General features: G+C 54.7%; 1 protein-coding gene across 1 annotated transcript in view; it reads left to right on the top strand.

Moving 5' to 3' along the window:
* CHD3 (chromodomain helicase DNA binding protein 3) overlaps positions 1-20,554 on the top strand; it is a 62,235-nt gene that overhangs the window by 10,740 nt on the left and 30,941 nt on the right. Inside the window, exons 2-7 of the mRNA XM_050933234.1 lie at positions 6,835-6,953; positions 7,594-7,767; positions 10,535-10,659; positions 17,689-17,927; positions 18,587-18,717; positions 19,713-19,848. Coding sequence (XP_050789191.1) covers positions 6,835-6,953; positions 7,594-7,767; positions 10,535-10,659; positions 17,689-17,927; positions 18,587-18,717; positions 19,713-19,848 — 924 coding nt within the window. The remainder of the gene's footprint in view (positions 1-6,834; positions 6,954-7,593; positions 7,768-10,534; positions 10,660-17,688; positions 17,928-18,586; positions 18,718-19,712; positions 19,849-20,554) is intronic.

Raw genomic sequence — 20,554 nt, 5'->3', positions numbered from 1 at the left:
AACGTGTGGTGGGAATGGTTATCCATGCCCCCCAGTGACACCGCCGGGGGGGGAGGGGACAGCTCCTTTAGGGAATGGCTAGCTCAGTGGTTTGAGCATTGGCCTGCTAAACCCAGGATTGTGAGTTCAATCCTTGAGGGGGCCATTTAGGGATCTGGGGCAAAAATCTGGGGATTGGGCTTGCTTTGAGCAGGGGGTTGGACTAGATACCTCCTGAGGTCCCTTCCCCCTCTGATAATGCTATGATTCATTCCTTTATGACGGCCGTACAGCGGCCCCTTGTGTGAAGCGAGTGCAGCGTTCTCAAAAGTCCCACCCGAGCGCCTGTGTCAGACGAAGTGGTTGTAATGCCCCTTCTGGCCTTCAAAACTTGACGCTGGCCGTCCCAGTGTTGAGGCCTGGCTGGCTTGTGCCTGTGTCTGTCTGCTAATTACTTTCTGTCTCCGGGGCTGCCAATCTGGCAATTTCACTGACACCAGATTAAAATGATCAAAAACCCATCGCCCTAGGTGTGTGGAATTTGGCTGAGCGTTGGCGGCGGCTGGGATTCTGGTCTTGCTGGTTCGAGCGTGGGTTTTCTAGAGGCAATGCTGGCTGTCAAGCAGGTGGAGAAATGGCTTGCAGGGGGAGAAGGAACAGGACGAGGCGTGAGAATGGCTGTCTAATTGCTGTTCAGCTGGCTGTCTTGTGACATTAGCAAGACCCCATTATGTCTGGCCTCCCTCAGCTAATCAGAGCTTCTGCGGAGGAGAGCAGACGGTTAAACAGCTGTCCAAAAAAAGGTGCAGAGGGACCCATTGACACCAATGGTGCGATTCCCAGTTGACATCGGGGTGAGTGAGAAGAGAACAGGGTGCGTGCTGCACCCCACAAGCTGTCTTTTTTGCCAGTATGCTGAGGACGGTGCTGCAAATCCTCAGCTCCTGGAGTCATGTGATTAGGTGAGACTTTCACTTGACAGTGTGAGGGGAGTGTAACTGATGCCGGGATGCTTCCTGAATTTGCTGTGGTTGTTTGAAAATAGCAAGTTGCCACCTCTCTGGGTTGTGGGGGAAAGCTTTAAAACATAAAACCAGGGGGGTGGGGGGAACCCTGTATTTATTATTTATTTTTTAAATGTCAAGATGTTTTTTTTTTGTGTCGACCTCATGATTTTCTTTGCGGTTGGACTCATGGCTTTTGAAGGCTTTGGCTTGGCAGCGTCCAATGGATTAAAAAAAAAAATCCCATTTTCCCGAGGTCTGGCTTCTGTCATTCATACTACCCTGAGCCACAGACGAGGGAGCCAAAATCTCTTTCCTCTGCTCTTCGGCACATAACTCAGAGCTTTGCTTGTTTCAATCCGCCGTCGGCCTTGCCAGGATCCCGGTCGTTTGACATTCGATAGCTGCTCTGAGGTGATTGACTCAGGGGTTTGCTGCTGCTGGCTTTGCTGGATGTGGTCCGTTTGGGCTTTGGTCCCATCAGATCTCACAAGCTGGGTAGGACTCGAGGGACTGATGGGAACGGTTCACTTCCTGTCTCAAACTCTGACGCAGTGTCACTTGGCTCCACCCTCTCTGAGGTGGCTGCATTTTGGGAAAGCAAGTGAAACGACGGTGGAGCGTTAAAGCTTCGAATCATGAATGTCTTGTCAACAAGGCAGGCACGTAAGTTACCATCGGGTCTGCCATGGTGCTGGGTTTTTTTGGGGTTCTTCACACTCCTGGTTTGGATTTGCAGCCGGTCCCTCGGCTGACTGCCTTGGAGAGACCTGGAGATTTCTTGGAGTTTAAGGCCGAAGGATCATCTACTCTGACCTCCAGTGATATCACCCGGTTGCACCTGTAGTGAGCCTGATGACTTTAGTTAGACCAAAGCATCTAGATGTTGTGTTAGCAGGAGAGTTGTAAGCCAGACACCAGCAGTAATTTTCCGCCCTTCTCCGCGCTGGTGTGGCCTCAGCTGGAGTGTTGTGTCCAGTTCCAGGCACCGCATTTCGGGAAAGATGTGGACGGATTGGAGAGAGAAGAGCAACAAAAATGATGAAAGGTCTAGAAAACATGAGCTGCGAGGGACGATTGAAACAATTGGGTTTGTTTAGTCTGGAGAAGAGAAGACCGAGAGGGGACATGATGACCGTTTTCGAGTACATCAAAGGTTGTTACAAGGAGGAGGAAGAAAAAATGTTCTCCTTAACCCCTGAGGACAGGACAAGAAGCAATGGGCTTAAATTGTAGCAAGGGCAGTTTAGGTTGGACATTAGGAAAAACTTCCTGTCATGGTGGTTAAGCTCTGGAATAAATTGCCCAGGGAGGTAGTGGAATCTCCATCATTGGAGGCTTTTAAGAGCAGGTTGGACAAACACCTGTCCAGGATGGTCTAGATAATAGTTAGTCCTGCCACGAGGGCGGGGGACTGGACTAGAGGACCTCCCGAGGTCCCTTCCAGTCCTACGAATCTACGTTCAGGAGACAAACTGGCAGAGAGCAGAAGAGACCAAGGTGCCCCCAATGTCTGAGTCTCCTGTGTTACTAGGTGAGATTTGTGGCCAGGTGATCCTGGCAAGCGATCTGCACCCCCTGCCACTGCAGAGCTCACCCCCTCCGCGTCCCAGTCCCTGCTGATCTGACCTGGTTGGGGAGGAGCGGGGGGGACGACAAATTCCTTCCTGAGCCCAAATCTGGGTTGTGCTTTCAGTCCTCCATCCACCCTGATCACCTCAGGGAGACAGGCAGACTGGAAATCCAACCAGACCCTTTGCATCTGATCTTCCCTCCCGGTGTGAATACCGTTCTGGAAGACAAATCATTTTATCCAGAAGCATAACTCCACTTAGGAAGAGAATTCAGTGACACTGAACGAAGGCCTCTTTTTTATTCTGAACGGTGTGATTTGGTTGAATAGCATAGTTTTCGTTAATCTGGACGAATTTCCCCCAAATCCTAAATCTATATGTTGCTGTGCAGCTGTTGACTTGGAAAAATGGGCCGTGGTTTGGAAAACTTGCCCCGTGAGTCAGCATGGAAGGATTTGAATTTTATCGGTGAATGCGGGTAAAGGTCGATTTCACCGTACGCGCGCCAAAAAAAGGCCCATAGGTAATTGTTGACATTTACAAATAGGCAACATAAGAAAAAGTCTGCTTGAGAACTCATTCCAATAGGATCTGAGGATAGTTCCTTTGTATATTTTAACATATGATGTTGACAATTTGTGTGTTAACGGTCATAAAATTGATCTTTTTGAAGTGCAGCGTTAACGGTCCTTAAATCAGTGCTCCCCAAACTTTTCCCAGTCATGCCCCCCCACCCCTTACCCTGTCTGCGCTCCTATCGGGGAGCCGGGGCCAGGAGTGGGGTGGTGGCTGGGGGCAAGACTGTGGCCGGGGAATGGGGGGAGAGGTGGCGGGTGGGGGGCAGAGCAGGCGGATCAGTTGTTCTCCTTGTCCACTGAAGACAGGATAAGAAGCAATGGGCTTCATTTGAAGCAAGGGAGATTTGGGTTAGATAGCAGGAAAAATGTTCTCATTCTAAGCATAGTTAAGCACTCGAATAAGTTTACCAAAGGAGATTGTAACAACCCTGATCGTTGGAGGTTTTCAAGAACAGATCTGACAGTCAGGGATAGACTCGTAGAAGATCAGGGCTGGAAGGGACCTCTGGAGGTATCTAGTCCAACCTCCTGCACAAAGCAGGACCAGTTCCCAACTAAATCATCCCAGCCAGGGCTCTGTCAAGCTGGGCCTTAAAAACCTCTAAGGAAGGAGATTCCACCACCTTCCTAGGGAACCCATCCCAGTGCTTCACCTCCCTCCTAGGGAAATAGTGTTTCCTAATATCCAACCTAGACCTCCTCCACTGCAACTTGAGACCATCACTCCTTGTTGTGTCATCTACCACCACTGAGAACAGTCTAGATCCATCCTCTTTGGACCCCCCTTCAGGTAGTTGAAAGCAGCTATCAAATCCCCCCTCACTCTTCTCTTCTGCAGACTAAACAATCCCAGTTCCCTCAGCCTCTCCTTGTAAGTCATGTGCTCCAGCCCCCTGATCATTTTTGTTGCCCTCTGTTGGACTTTCTCCAATTTGTCCACATCCCTTCTGTAGTGTGGGGCCCGAAACTGGACACACTACTCCAGATGAGGCCTCACCAATGTCGAATAGAGGGAATGATCACATAACTCTATCTGCTGGCAATGCCCCTACTTATACAGCCCCAAATGCCATGAGCCTTTTTGGCAACAAGGGCACACTGTTGACTCATATCCAGCTTCTCATCCACTGTAACCCCCAGGTCCTTTTCTGCAGATAGTCTAGTTGTCCTCTCTAGGTCTTTTCCAGCCTTACGGTTCTGTGATGCGTTGGGGCTCGGGTCTACCAGGGAGTAGCTTGCAGGTGTAAATTTGGCTGCCACAATCCCATATTTTTGCCTAGTGTGAAATTGACAACAGCGTGGGGGAAGGGAGGGGAGGGGATGTGAAATGACCATCCGGGCCGGCCTAGAAACCATAACTTCCCTTTATGCAAGGCCCGAACTCATGTCTGCCGCTGTCTATTTATTATTTTGCAAGAGAAGAGTAGCGGGTAAATATCACTTTCACCCTGAAAGCCCCAGTAATGGCGGTTTTCCGCAGCTGCATGGGTCAGTAGCATGACCCTAGGGAAAGAATAAATACCATAACCCAGCTGTCTGCCCTTTGGTGAAATAACAGGGTCCTCGGAGTAAATATAGCATTTAACCGGGGGGAGAGGTTGGGGTGGATTGCCTGGGCGTATCTCTGCTGCTGGAAATCCGTTGCCAGCTGTGAGGAGGATGAAGATGCAGTCTGACCTGGTGCGGAGACGCATGTGAAGGCTTGTCAAGGCTTGAAAGTTAATTTGGAGCAAGGGAGGGTGAGAATCGAAAGCTCTGTCGCTATTCCTGATGGGGAGGTTTGGTGGAACAGCTGTTCCACTCAGTTTCCCTATGTAAATAATCCTTAAGAGAACGTGTGACTCCATCCCTAGGAGTCTTTCCTGGCTTCTCTGTGGCTTACGCGGTACTCAAAGGAAACTGAAATGCCAAAAGCCATTCTTCCTGCAGTACAAATGCCATTACGGAAAGAGAACATTTCCCGGTTCTTCGCTCCTGACGTCAGTCATTCTCAGGAGCATGGGCCGGGAATGCCAATATTTGCAAGAGCTCAGTAACTTAGTGCAATTAGGACAACGACTCTGAGCCAATCTCATGCTTCAGGGCTCCGGCCAAGTTGCCTGCAGAGGTCAGGAAGGAATTTTCACCCTGATGCGCAATTGGTATCTGGGAGTGGGAGCCACTTTCCTCTGGGGCATCAGATCAGTGGGCCGGTGCTTTGATGTGCGAATAATCCGCTTTCTAGCTGCCTGGCTGGTGCATCTGATTGGCCCTTTTGGCCTTAAACTCTAACTGGACAGGGCAGTGGACTGGCATTAGGCCTGGCTCTGCCGCTGACCCGCTGTGCTTCTGTGGGTGAGTCATTCCCATACCTGGTGCCTCAGTTTCCCCTTCTCTGCTGATTTCGGTTGTAAGCTCTTTGGGGCGCAGACTTGTCTCTGATGAGGTGTTTGTGCAGCGCCTGGCCCAGCAGGGGCCCTGGTCTCAACTGGGGCCTGCCGATGCTTCCGTATTATTGCAAAAAATAAACAAGAGTAACATTCCGTCAAAATGCCAGTCGAGAGGATTTGGCGCGTTTGCATAATGAATGGCCAGCCGGTGGTTTGGAACCACAGCCCTCCAGCCAGGTTTGGCTCACTAGCCAGCGGAGCTGCGTCCATGTAAAGCTGGTGCGGGAAAGAAATGGAATTGGGGCCCGTTGTTTCGTTGAAGGCCAGTTAGATCATCTAATCTGGCCTGTCCAGCGCGGTCCCGTCAATTTCCCCTGCACTCAGAGAAATGTCATTTTACCCTTTCACACCGTACAAAAACCAGGGCTCACCCGCCGAAACGCAGAGGCCGCTGGTTTAGTACAAAGAAGAGGAAGTCGGTTTTTTTGCACAACTGATCTATGGAACTCCTTGCCAGGGGATGTGGTGAAGACCAAAAATATATCTGTAAAAGCAGCAAAGAATCCTGTGGCACCTTATAGACTAACAGACGTTTTGGAGCATGAGCTTTCGTGGGTGAATACCCACTTTGTCAGATGCATGAAAATATATCTGGGTTCCTCCAAAAAGTTCGCAGAGGATAGGTTCATTGGTGGCTGTTAGCCAAGATGGTCCGGGACGCAGCCCCACGCTCGTGGTGACCCTAAACCGTGGGCCAACCAGGAGTTGGGAGTGGTAGAGCGCGGTGGATCACTGCATAATTGTCCTGTACGCTCCCCCAAAGCGCCAGGGCACGGGATACTAGGATACAGCCTTCAGGATTGCGCGGGAGAGAATGAATGGGGAGCTCATGTTGACGCCAGCCGAGAGATTCCCTCGGTTCAAACAGTTCGCCCACGGCTCTTTGGCCTCCCGTTCACCTCGGAGGTCCCCGCGCCTCCTCGACGTGACGGCTTCGAGCGGCTGTGAAACGCGATGAGCCGGGCTCTGAGCCCAGTTCCTCGGGGGCCTGTAATCCGTGCCCGGCAGCCGAAGCAGGCGTGGAGAACAGATGGCAGCTCCAGGCCCGCGGGACGGCGCGGCTGTAGGCAGGGTCTCTCAGCTTATTAGCACCTGGCCCCGGCTGCTCAGAGGCGAGGATCCTTGGCAGGGCAGATTGTAGGGGAGGGCGAAGAGGGAGCCGGGTGGAGGGGTGAGCCAGACGCGCAGAATCCTGGGGCCTGCAGCCTGCTCCCCGGTGCCGAACAGATGCCCCATGCTTGACTTATGTATCTTTTCTCTTCCCCTGTAGATGAAGAAGATGGCGATCTCAGGAACCTGGAGAGCGCCTTGGGGGTCAAGAAAAAGAAAAGAGGTCCCCGCAAGCAGAAGGAAAACAAGCCAGGGAAACCCCGGAAGCGCAAAAAATTAGTAAGCCACCCGTTTGCCGGGCTGCCGCCGTTTCGGGGGCAGGGCGTGTGTGTGTGTGATCTCAGACAGGGAGGGAGCACTGGGGGCAAGGGTGGGGTGGTTTGATCTTGGATGGGGAGGGGAATCGATGCGGGGGCACGGCCCTTTTGGAGCTCGGTGGGCGTTGGGGGACCGATCCTGCTGCTGAGCTGCGTTTGTCGGCCCTGCCCATCTCCTCAGCCCGGGAAGGCTCAAACCCCGCGCCCAGAGTCTGTTCGGCCTCTTTATTGGGGGCAGCATGTATTGGTGGTGCAGGATTCCTATTCCCAGCTCTGACACTGGGTTTCCTAGAGCAAATCACTCCCTCCTCCGCCCCACCGTGCCTCAGTTTCCCCATCTGCAAATTGATGCCGACCTCCCTTGTGAAACGCTTTGAGATCTGCTGATGAAATGCATAACAGCCAGGGCACCTGAGAGATTCCCCCTCAAATCGTCCCAGCCAGTTCGACCAGAGCCGCCAGACAAACCTCCTCCCCCGAAATCGTCCCAGGCAGTTTGACTGGGATTGACATCCGCCCTGTCCCCGCTGGGAGCTGTTGTGCTGGCAGGTTGTTCCCTCGCCAATGAGCTCCCTCTTGACTTTGCCCCTCTCGCCCCTCAGGTGAGCGAGGATGAGTTTGAGTCGGACCGGGAGGAGTTCCGGGAGAAGTCAGAGAGCGGGAGCAGCGACTACGGAGCGGTGGCCAAGAAGAAGCGGCGAAAGCACCGGGAGAAGAAGGAGAGAAAGACCAAACGCCGGAAAAAGGTGGATGGTGATGCAGGCCAGAAAGTAAAGGTACAGAGCGGCGATCCGCCACCCGCTGCTGGCCGAGCTCTCTGAGGTGAAACCCTCCGATGGCCTTCTGCATGTGTAGGGGAAATCATCGCCCAGCTCTCTCGGGTTGGGGCTCCGTTACATGGGCTGGAGCCAAAATTCCCATACAACATAAAGCCAGATGGGGCCACCAGATTTCATAGAATAGAATATAGAAGATCAGGGTTGGAAGGGACCTAGTCCAACCTCCTGCTCAAAGCAGGACTAATCCCTAGACAAATTTTTGCCCCAGATCCCTAAATGGCCCCCTCAAGGATTGAACTTGCAACTGTGGGTTTAGCAGGCCAATGCTCAAACCACTGAGCTATCTCTCCCCTCTAATCCTGGCTAACCTCCTGGCCAGTCACTTCCACCCAGTTACCCCTCAACTGAGCCCAAAGACCTAACCATCTCTGGAGACTAACCCGGCAGAGACCGAGATACCCCCACTGCCTGATTTCGCTGCCCTGGCAGGGGATTGACGAGGCAAGATGTGCTCGGAGGATCCCAACAGGCAGGCCGCCCCCAAATCCGACGAGCCGACGGACCCAGCGTGAACAAGGCGGCTAGAGAGAGGGATTCCCAGAGCCGTGGCGAGAGAGCTTAACTGGATTTTAGCGAGCACCGTTTGGGAGCTTGCCTCAACTCCTTGCTAGCCCGTGCATGCAATGAACAAAGCAGCGGGCCGCGGAACCGAGCGCAAACGGACGGCGTGGTTAAATCGGCCTGGGCTGACAGCAGCTCCGCTCTCGATAGAAGCTTCTTTGCTAGCAAACTTGTGTCTCGGAATCTCTTGCTTTTTGGCTAATGTTTGGAAAGGGCACAAGGGAGATCAGGTGCATAAACTCTGATAGGCCCTTCAGCTATTCCAAAGCACCTGCTCTTTCTCAAGATAATCCCACTGGGTCCACCCTATTAGCACAGTTTCTCTCCTCCTTGTTGTTTCTAAGCCAAGTTTGCCCGGGACAAAAATCGCCCCTGTCCGAAGTGCTCTGGGACTGCCGTTCTGTTGGAGAAGGTGCAGGGCAAATGGATGGAATTGGGAAATCCCAAATTTTTCACCAGCAAAATGTTGTGGTTTTGATGAGAATTTTTCTTTCAAAACCACTTTTTTTTCATTTTAATTGAAAATAGTTTGTTCCGATTTTCAGCTTTGGGATTTTGGGGGTTTTCCTTCTTTCACCTTTTGATTAACCTTCTCCCTGAGAAAAAGTGGGAAGAACCTGCTCCCCAAAACGGGAAATCTGAAAATGGAAAACGTCAATGAAACAACCTTTTTTTAGTTGTGACCTAGGACAGGCAGGGAACCCGAGTCCCCAAGTTCGTGTCGGCTATGGCAGGTCCCCGATCAGACACTAGGCAAGTTTCGTCTTCAGACTCATTCAGCTGTCTCCCTTGGCGCTGGGAGGCCGTTCCTGACCCTCCCTTCCTCTGATGGGTATAATTCTGCCTCGGCATTCCAGCCTCAATTAATCCCCCATCTGTTCTGCCAAAAAATGAAGTGAAATTTCTCATTTTGATTTTCCGGACTTGGGAGAAATGAAGCATTTAGTCAGTTTTGACAAAATCACAGATTCCAGTGGGAAGTTTTTCATGTGGAAAAAATTGGGAGTGTTTGAAAAATATAGATTCAGCGGCACCAAAACATTTAACAAATTTGCATCCGTTTTGTGCAATAGTTTTGGTCCCCAAGCGAAGTAACAAACAAAAAACCCCTGGTGGGGGGGGAATACTGAAAAATTCAAACTGTTTCTAAACGACTTTTCATCTAATACACCTCTAGCACGATATAATGCAACCCGATCTAACACAAATCTGATATAACGCGGTAAAGCAGTGCTCCAGGAGCCGGGGCTGTGCACTCCGGCAGATCAAAGCAAATTCGATATAACGCGGTTTCACCTATAACGCGGTAAGATTTTTTGGCTCCCGAGGACAGCGTTATATCAGGGTAGAGGTGTAATTTTATTGAACAGAAAAGGTAAATAGTGCTCAAAACCGAAATGAAACATTTCGATTTTTTCAGTTGAAAGCGATTTTCTATTTCTTCCTTTCCTGTTGTTTTACTCTGAAAAAATCCAAAATGTTTTTGGGGAAAAAAAAAAAGTTTGCAAGTGAAATGTTTGATTTTTGTTTTCTTCGAAACAACTTTCAAAATTTCCCTTCATTTTATTTAAAAAAAAAAAATGAAACCTGATTGAAATCGAAACCAATCATTTCATTTCTGGGTGAGCAAAAAGTTGCATTCGACCCCAAACCGTTGGGTGTTGTGTTTGTTTTTTTTTTGGAGATGCCGAGTATTTTGAAAAACTTTATTTTTGCTCCAAGCCCATCGTGGTTCTCCCGTCCCCTCATTCGAAGATTTGCCCATGAACCGGAAAACTGAGAAAGTTCTTGTTGGGTTTAGTGTGTGGATGGCCAGTCGCTAGACAGGAGGCCGTGCTGCATGATTTGGTAGAACCTTCTGGCCGTGAACGCTATGACTCGATTTTGCTGCTAATTACTGGATCCTTGGCAATTCAATGTGGACGCTCCATTATATCCTGTCTCTAGCAGGGATGTAGGAGACTGGAAGATCTCTCAGGATTATGGTCTTTAGGATGCATCTGTGGTGGTCCCTCGGGCTTCCTCTCCATGTGCCAATCCTGGGAAGCCTCCCACTGGGAGGGCAGGGGTATATCCTCCCCTTTGGATAGGATCCCCGGCAACACCCCCCAGCTGGCTAACGAGGAGCGTTTGGCTTGCTCAGCAGGTAGAGCAGAAATCCTCGGCCCAGCTGCTCATGACCTGGGGGCTGGAAGACGTGGACCATGTATTCTCCGAGGAGGATTATCACACACTCACCAACTACAAAGCCTTCAGCCAGTTCATGAGGTAAGATCCTGGAGTCTGCGGGTTTCCCATTGAATCAGGCTGTAGGCTGGACAGTGGGCGGCAGCTAAGAGTCAGGACATGCCCCTGCCCTGTCATGTGACCTCAGGTGGGTCCCCTTCCCTCTCTGGGTCTCCGTCTTCCCTCCTACCCGTTCGGTGGGGCAGGGTGGTGGTTCTGGGCAGCGCTCAGCGCGACATGGCCCCGATCTCGGTCGGGGCAGGGTGGAGGTTTTGGGCAGTGCCCAGCACGACGGGGCCCCGATCTCGCTCGGGGTAGGATGGGGGGTTCTGGCCAGCGCCTGGCATGCTGGGGCCCCGATCTCAGTCGGGGCAGGGTGGTGGTTCTGGGCAGCGCTCGGCGTGACGTGGCCCCGATCTTGGTCGGGGCAGGGTGGGGGTTCTGGGCAGCGCTCGGCGCGACGAGGCCCTGATCTCACTCGGGGCAGGGTGGGGGGTTTGGCAGCGCCCGGTGCGACGAGGCCCCAGTCTCGGTCGGGGCAGGGTGGGGGTTCTGGGCAGCGCCCGGTGCGACGAGGCCCCAGTCTCAGTCGGGGCAGGGTGGGGGTTCTGGGCAGCGCCCGGCGCGACGTGGCCCCAATCTCGGTCGGGGCAGGGTGGGGGGTTCTGGGCAGCACTCGGCGCGACGTGGCCTCCATCTCGGTCGGGGCAGGGTGGGGGGTTTGGGCAGCGCCCGGTGCGACGAGGCCCCGGTCTCAGTCGGGCAGGGTGGGGGTTTTTGGCAGTGCCTGGCTTGACGGGGCCCCAATCTCGGTCGGGGGAGGGTGGGGGTTCTGGACAGCACCCGGCGCGACGAGGCCCCAATCTCGGTCGGGGCAGGGTGGGGGGTTCTGGGCAGCACTCGGCGCGACGAGGCCCCAATCTCTGTCGGGGCAGGGTGGGGGTTCTGGGCAGCGCCCGGCATGACAGGGCCCCGATCTTGGTCGGGGCAGGGTGGGGGTTCTGGGCAGCGCCCGGCTCGACGAGGCCCCAATCTCGGTCGGGGCAAGGTGGGGGTTCTGGGCAGCGCCCGGCACGACAGGGCCCCGATCTCGGTTGGGGCAGGGTGGGGGTTTTGGGCAGCGCCTGGTGCGACGAGGCCCCAGTCTCAGTCGGGGCAGGGTGGTGGTTCTGTGCAGCGCTGAGCTCGTTAGTAATGCCTAATGGGGGTGCCTGGAGCCGCTCTAGAGCGTCTCTGTTCTGGCCTTGGGGTGCTGCCCCAGATCTGTCTGCCCTGTGGCTGGGGAGGAGGAGGATGAAAAGGCTGCCCCGATCCCTGAAATATGCCCCCTGCTGCTGATCACATCCCTGGACCAAGCCGTCGCCGTCTCCCTCTGCCCCAGCCCCCTTGGCTGCAGCTGCCGCCCGCAGATCCTGAAACGGGAGGAGGAAGTGGATTCGGTCTCAGCCCCCCAGCGCTCGGAAGCACCAGGTGTTCAGGGAGAAGGAACCAAGAAGACTGATAACTTGTGTCAGTGGGGCCAGGGCTGATTGACCCTCAGCTGGGACCTGGCCCCATTGACTCCAATGGAGAGACGCCCATTGACCCCAGCTGGGGTCTTTCCTCTGCTGACCCCCGTCACTCTCCAGCCTGCTGTGCCGGGTCTGGACGCGGATCAGCCAGGAGACACGGGCACTGCCATGCCGTCATTACCCCGATGACGCCCCAGCAGCCCGCCTCCGTCATGCCTGACTCAGCTGGTATGGGAGCCCGGAGATCCGTGCGGACCTGGGCTGAGCGCCCGCTGGCGGAGCCCCAAGAAACCCAGGAGAACACCGTGGGTAGCGGCCAGCAGAGCTGGCAGGGTTCACACTGGCGCCCTTGAGCGAGGGAGTTTGTGTCAGCCGGCTGGGGGGCTGGAGTCAGATCCTAGTCTTGCCAGGGAGGAACTGCGGCCAAGAAGGCTTCCTTACTGCCTGGCAAGCGGAGAGCACGGCCTGCAGCCGTCCTGGCCACGGAGAGCGAACACCTCCAGCCCTCCCAGAAAACCCGAGCCAGCGCCAAGTCTCTTCAAGTGGAATTCCAGGCCTGGAGCGACGGGAGCCGTGCCGGCTGCCAGCAGGTTCCCGGGAGGAATTAAAGGCGTCGGTAGTCGCCTAATTAGCCCTTGGATCTGGTTCCCCAAATAGCAGAAGCACTCAGCCTGGAGCCGACTTCTCGGTGTTTTCCATCGGGGGGGTCTCCTCTCCGGCCTGTCTTCCTGCAGGCCTTTGGAGTGAGTTGGGTGTCTATCGGACTCCTTTCAGCTGTGTCGCTTTGGTCCTCCCCCGGGCCCAGAGATTGGAGGAGCAGCCCTGGGATAGCATCTGAGTAGATGGTTGCAGGGATCCCTTTGGGTCTTTGGAGCTACCATCTCTGTATCCGGGATTGGGGTTTTTTTGGGGGGGGAGCAATGCCACCGAAATGGCTCCCCTGCTGGCGGTCGCATTTCACCAGCCCCATTCTTTGCACCCAGCATCCTTTGCGCCACTGAGGAAGGGACCCGATTGGATCCAATTCAGAGGAGGATTGGCTGAGGCTCTGACTACTGGGGACCACCCCACAGCTTCCCACTCCCAGCCAGGGATGGGAGGCGGAATAGGCCGGGAGGTAGGAGATCTGGGTTCTGCCCACCTCCCCCGTGCCTCGGTTTCCCTGTTTGTAAAACAGGGATAATATTCGTCCTGCTCCTTTGCAAAGGACCCCCACCACTCAGCATGGAAAAATCCTGCCGGGACTGTTTGCCTCTAGGGCCCGAACCGGAATATCCCACAAGCCATGGCCTTTTTCCCTACTCCCGGAGGCTGTAGCTGGACTGGGAGCGCCACCTGGTGTCTGATTTGCCAAATCAGCTCTTACCATGAGTTGGCTGGAAGGGGTCTCGAGAGGTCTGGCCTCCACGAGGCCAGTTCACTGTGGGTGGACATGCAGAACAGTTGGTCCCTGTCCTTTTTATAACAACCGTGTTACGGCTTTGAAGACGGCGACCGAATCCCCCCTCAGCCTTCTCTTCCCCAGACCTTTCCAGACTATGGTGTCCCTTGCAGGAATCTGATTTGCCTTGTATACCCCCTCAAGTTTCACCTCACTTAAAAACAACTTGCATACAAAATCCGACATAAACATACCAAAGTGTCACAGCGCACTACGACTGAAAACGTGCTTACAATCTCATTTTCACCATATCGTTATAAACGATGTTGGCTGGAATATAAATATTGTGCATATAGTCTATAGAGCAGTATATAAAGGCACCATCGTATGACATTTTCGTTTGTACTGACGTCGCTTGTGCTTTTTATGTATAAAGCCCTGCAAATCTGCGGCTGTCCACTTTATATCTGCAGGCTGTGTTTGTGAATCATAGAATCAGAGAAGATCAGGGTTGGAAGGGACCTCAGGAGGTATCTAGTCCAACCCCCTGCTCAAAGCGGGATCCACCCCAACTAAATCATCCCAGCCAGGGCTTTGTCAAACCTGACCTTAAAAACCTCTGAGGAAGGAGATTCCACCTCCTCCCTAGGGAAACCATTCCAGTGCTTCACCACCCTCCTAGTGAAATAGTGTTTCCTAATATCCAACCTAGACCTCCCCCACTGCAACTTGAGACCATTGCTCCTTGTTCTGTCATCTGCCACCACCGAGAACAGCCGAGCTCCATCCTCTTTGGAACCCCCCTTCAGGTAGCTGAAAGCAGCTATCAAATCCCCCCTCACTCTTCTCTTCTGCAGACTAAATAATCCCAGTCCCCTCAGCCTCTCCTCATAAGTCATGTGCTCCAGCCCCCTGATCATTTTCGTTGCCCTCTGCTGGACTCTCTCCAATTTGTCCACATCCCTTCTGTAGTGGGGGGCCCAAAACTGGACTCAAAACTCCAGTTGTGGCCTCAACAATATCAAATGGAGAGGAATAATCACTTCCCTCCATCTACTGGCAATGCTCTTACTAATACAGCCCAATATGCCTTTGGCCTTCTTGGCAACAAGGGCACCCTGCTGACTCATATCCAGCTTCTCATCCACTGTAACCCCCAGGTCCTCTTCTGCAGAACATCCGCTTAGCCAGTCGGTCCCCAGCCTGTAGCAGTGCCTGGGATTCCGCATAGGTCACGTTTTTTCTAAAGCCCTGAGCATTTTTTGTTGTTGCTCTTCTCTGGATTCTCTCCAGTTTGGCCACATGGCTGTTAAAGCCCAAAACGAGATGCAGTCTTCCACCCTGGCAGCGTGGAACAGTCGCCGTGTAACGATCCCTCGGCGTGAGCTGTAAATATGGGGCGCGCCTCAGAACTGATCCTTTATAAACAGGATTGTGCCGTAGTTCTGACCAGAATCATAGACAGGATCTCGGGAGCTCACCCGGTTCAGTCCCCTGCACTCATGGCGGGAGGAAGTATTATCTAGACCATCCCTGACGGGTGTTTGTCTAATGAGGAGGGGACTACAGATGATGTGTGTGCTACAGTGCAAAAAGTGTGTCACAAAGAGAGGGGGGTGTTGCCCCTCTTAAAACCCAGATAGTTGTTTCCATTCGGAGGAGAAATGCCTGATAGAAGTCAGATATCCTCTTAGGTGCCGTCCTGTTCGTTTACCATGAATATCCACCAACTCACAGTCTTAAATTTTAAATCAAGGTGAGATTTCCCCCCTCTCCCCCGCCGAGATCTATCCCAGTTCAGACTGGAAGTCCTGTGGCGTGTGTTATGCGAGACATCAGGTGATCTCAGTGGTCCCATCTGGCCTTGGAAGCCCGCCTTTCTAGCCAGCCCTCTGTCCCTTGACCTCTTCCTAGGACATGGCTGCATGGTCTAGTGGGTAGGTTGCTGGACTGGGAAGTCACAGGAGCTGTGTTCTTTAGGGGGGAGGGATAGCTCAGCAGTTTGAGCATTGGCCTGCCAAACATGGGGTTGTGAGTTCAATCTTTGAGGGGGCCAGTTAGGGATCTGGGGCAAAAATCTGTCTGGGGATTGGTTTCCCTTTGAGCAGGGGGTTGGACTAGATGACCTGCTGCAGTCCCTTCCAACCCTGATATTCTGTGCCTTTCTCTTGCTGTCATGCTCTCTCTCCCGCGCACACTGCAACCAAATCAAACCCATGGAAACACTCTTAGCTTTTGCTGGCATTGCTTTGGGCATTGACCTCCTGTTGTTTCAACTCTCACTGCATAGAGGGATATTTAATTGCTCCTTTGGTTTAGCCCTGTGAGCCTTGACATTGGCCAGTATTGCATGTTTCAGATGCAATAAAACCACGATTAGAAAATACCTGCCCAGAAGGGAAATTTCATCCTCTCTGTTTGTGTTTATGCACTTTGTCCTGTCTGATGAGATCACATAAATGTCTTAGTGTGGGCAACAGGGATTGAACCTGGGACTTCTGCATCAAACACCATGACCCATGGTGTAGCAACACCTCAACCTCTCTATGTATCCCACTACAGCGGAACAGAGCACCACGCTGACCGGGTGTGGGCCGTCCATCTAAATGAAACCTTTGGGATCATTTGGAATTTCGGGTCATTTCTTTTCCCTCGATGCGAACAATTCGCTGAAACCGACACCAATCCACAAAATGTTCATTGGTGACGCCAACTCCGGGGTGGGGAGGGGAGGCTTTTTGGCTGAAAATTTTTGCCCAGCGTTCGTCTAAGGGCCCCTCCTATTCCAAGTAGGTTTGGAGAGATGTCAGTGTTTTATCTGATATCTGACCCATCTCTCTAGTGGGGCTTCACATATGACTACGGCCCCATTATCTCTGACTAATGTGCTTTGCGCCACTTAACTAGTGCATTAGGAGGCAGGGTGGTAAATTATTCAGACATAAAAGAACAAAGAACATCCTTCTTCCCTGTTGTGCCAGGCACTGAACAGACACACCCGCCCGCCCCAGTGACCGAGATCAGGGTCCCTGGGGTGCAGGGTGCTGCACAGACACATAGCGAGAAAGAACCGTCTCTGACCCAAAGTGCTTACAACCTAAATAGGCAAAACAATGGAGTGGGAGGGGAAATCGAGGCACAGAGTGGGGCAGGGCTTCTCTCGAAGTCACAGAGCTGGGACCAGAACCCAGGCATCTTGCGTCCCAATCGGTCCCCCATGCACTGGCCCGCGCTGCTGCCTTCCCGTGACCTGGCCCCGTCGGGTTCCCACCATGATTTGGGGCGTCTGGGTTCTGTCGCGATACAACTCCACAGTTGAGGCAACAGTTTGCTAACTTACAAGCTCCAGCGGCTTCCCGTGGGTCTCCCCGACTGGGAATTTGGAGGTCTGGGGGTTGCTGACACCTGGGACCTTTCTCTGGGCCTGTTTCCAGGAGTAACAATGAGCAGTGCGTCGAGCAAAGCCTGTACTGGTGCAGATTAGTACCGGTGCAGGCTCTGGCTGCCTTTTTAGCTTTATGAACTCGGAAATATGTTTATGATCATAAAGTCTTAGCACCTTTGGGTGCTATTTTGCTGGCGAGTGACCGGAAACGCTGAACTTGCTAGGCCAGGGAGGAAAGAGATGCGCTCGCTCGGATCACGGATTATTCCATGGGTGACCCATGCGGGGCAGAAGCGGCTGCGCCAGCTGGGATCGCGGTTACTCAACCGGCTGCGGCACTGCGCTTGGTGGCGGGTGCTCGGTTAGCCCGATCATCTGGTCTCGCCTGCCTTGGCGGCAGAATCTGCCCCAGTGATTCCTGCTTTCAGCCCAAGAGGCGTGGTTGAACTGCAGGGAACCTTTCCAAAAGAAAACCCGGCTTGATTTAAAGGCGATGCAGAACAACGTCGGACAACAGCAGCCTAAAGCCGCTGTAGAGTCAGACTCTGCTTCCTTTGATGCCGGTTTAAATCCGGAACGTCTCCCTTGGCTTCAGGAAGCAGGGCGGCGCAGGGATTGAGCACCCCCCGGGAACTCTGGGCATGGCAGCGGGGTGACCCACGCCGCTGCTCGTGGCAGGCAGCCTGTAGGGGGTGGGGGGCGCTCAGCTCTGGGGCGGGAGGGGGGACTCTGCTCCCAAAGGCCCGGCCGGCGCCACGCTCACCCCCCTCCCCGTTTTGTCTCGTGCCGCGCAGGCCTCTCATTGCCAAAAAGAACCCCAAGATCCCCATGTCCAAGATGATGACCATCCTGGGCGCCAAGTGGCGGGAGTTCAGCGCCAACAACCCCTTCAAGGGCTCGGCGGCGGCCGTGGCGGCGGCGGCTGCAGCGGCGGCGGCGGCCGTGGCCGAGCAGGTGTCGGCCGCCGTCTCCGCCGTGGCTGCCGAGCCGCAGCCCCCTCCCATCCGCAAAGCCAAAACCAAAGAAGGCAAAGGTGAGTCGCCCGGGCTCCCATCTCGCTTCTCTCCTGTGGGGGGGAGGCAGGGAGGGTGGGACTACATCTCCCATGATGCACCAGGGCCAGGGGCTATGACGCACTGCTCCTCCCGCAAGACCATGGGAGAGCATTATGGGGGATGTAGTCCCACCAGCAACCCCAGACTACAGAGGGGAAGGGACGCATCAAGTACCCACCACTACAATGCCCATGATGCACCCCTCCTCGAAGACCATGGTGCATCATGGGATATGTAGTCTGACCAGGTGCCTTGGCCTATAGAGGACAATAATTGTGTGGGGCACCCGGAACTACAATTCCCATGATGCACCCTTCCCCTCCCCACTCACTTGGACTCCTGGGTTCTCTCCTCGGCTCTGGGAGGGGAGTGGGGGCTGGTGGTTAGAGCAGGGGGGCTGAGAGGCAGGACTCCTAGGTTCTCTCCCCGGCTCTGGGAGGAGAGTAGGGGCTGGTGGGTCAGAGCAGTGGGGCTGGGGGCTAGGACTTCTGGGTTCTCTCCCCAGCTGCCTGAATTGTGACCTAGGGCCTGTCCCTTCCCCGTGCCTCAGTTTCCCCTTCTGGGGCAGGAGGCCAGCCATGCCTGTCCAGGAGGTGGATTTGGAGCCTTTGCTCCATCTCGCTTTCTTTGACAAAAGGGCCGGGTCACAAACGGCGGAGCAAGAGCCCTCGCGTGCCAGAGATGAGGAGGAAGATGAAAGGCAAGAGGATGGCTCCCCTGAAGATCAAGCTGGGCATGATCGGGGGGAAGCGGAAGAAAAGCACCTCGGTAAGACATGCCCCTTCCTTGCCACCCTCCCTGGGGGCCGTGGGCGCGGGGGGAGCCGGAGGTGGGGCCTGGGAGGTCACGCAGGGGCTCCAAGTCTCACGAAAGCCGGTGGGTTTTTTCCCCCTCATCGCGAGCAGCGAACAGCCGAGCAGCCTCGTCCGCACTGCATTGTGAACCGGGGCTGGACCCAGCTCTCCCTGGCTCGCATCCACGCCTCAAAATAACCAGGCTGGGATTTGGGGCACCTGCGCTATGCCCCAGCGGGGTCCTACGTCCCGAGAGCTCGCGGAGACCCGAGTCCGGCGGGTTTGTGTGTGACCGGAACGGGGGGGCCGTGGCTCGAAGCTGAGTCCGAGTCTGGGTGCCCCGTGTAGACGTATCCCTTCAGGTGTCTGTTTGGCTGCTGGGTTTGTCCCCGCGTGGCTGTGAAGTTCCCTCCCCGGCTTCATGGTTATTCTGCACAGGCTCTCGGCTTCTGAAAACCAAGCCCATGGGATTGGAAGCGCTGGATGAGGGGGAGGGCTTAGAAATGTGCCATGCGGGGAGAAGGTCTTTCTCTGCTGCAATTTTAAGTCAGTCGACCCAGGCTCTGAAATCGGGGGTGGGTTTTTCACTGCGGTGTGGGCCGTACCGCGGCATCACCGAGGCAGGCGGGACTTGGGGGCAGCGTCTCCCCTCCGGGCACAGTGTCACCGTGGCAAGAAGCCTGCTCGGCTTCAGTGCTTCCTGCAGCCACCCCTCCATCACGATCCGCTGCCTGGCCCTCCTGGCTTTCGGTAACCCCTGGGGGAAACTGAGGCACGTACACGCAGCTTTCAGACACAGCTTTAAGAACATTCTCAGGCGAGCGCTGACCCAAGAGACTGGGAAAAGCCTCCTTGGTGCGAATAGTGGCCTGCCTTCCGTCCACGTTTCCCCACCCCGCCCCCGTTTGCGCCTCTGGCCAAGCCCCTCCTAACGAGGGCCGCTCTGGTTATGTGCAGCATGTGTTTCAGAGCGACGAGGTGGGCGAGATGGAGGAGGAGTCTGACGTGGACAACTCCAGCGTCCACAGCTCCTCGGTGCGGTCCGACAGCTCGGGGCGGGTCAAGAAACTCAAGCGGGGCCGGCCCGGCCGGAAAAGAAAGAAGGGTGAGCGTGGCCATGGCAGCTGGACAGGAGGAGCTTTCAGGCCAGGGGCGGGGCTTCTCGGGGTGGGAGGGGCTTTCTTAAAGGGGCGGGGCTTCTTGCGGTGGGAGGAGCTTTTGTAAATGGGTGTGGCTTCTCGGGGTGGGAGGAGCTTTTGTAAAGGGATGGGGCTTCTTGGGGTGGGAGGAGCTTTTGTAAAGGGATGGGGCTTCTCGGGGTGGGAGGAGCTTTTGTAAAGGGGTGGGGCTTCTCGGGGTGGGAGGAGCTTTCATAAAGGGGCGGGAGGAGCTTTTCCCCAGAGGGTGGAGCAGATATATCCATTGAAATGACTGAAATTGATTGAGAGATGCTCCAGCTGTCGCCGGCTTGCAGCAGAGGGGCTTGTAGGGTACCAGATCAGGCTAGCTGGGCCCGGGGGTCAGAGCCGGTGAGCCAGGGTACTGCGCTAGTTGGGCCCGGGGGTCAGAGCCAGCGTTCCAGGGGGTGAGCCAGGGTACTGGGCTAGTTGGGCTTGGGGGTCAGAGCCAGCGTGCTGGGGTTGAGCCGGGGTACTGAGCTAGTTGGGTCCAGGGGTCAGAACCGGCGTGCCAGGGGGTGAGCCGGGAGACCAGGCTAGATGTTCTGACCCAGGGCAGCAATCCCTAAGATGTAGCTTGCCCCGGCTTGTGCAAAAAGGTCCTGGTAGCTTGCAACTGTGATATGCTCTGTA

This window comes from Gopherus flavomarginatus, chromosome 23 (genome assembly GCF_025201925.1).
Source record: "Gopherus flavomarginatus isolate rGopFla2 chromosome 23, rGopFla2.mat.asm, whole genome shotgun sequence".
Taxonomy (NCBI): Eukaryota; Metazoa; Chordata; order Testudines; family Testudinidae; genus Gopherus; species Gopherus flavomarginatus.
The sequence above is the reverse complement of the archived record's forward strand: the minus strand, read 5'-3'. Positions and strand labels throughout refer to the sequence as shown.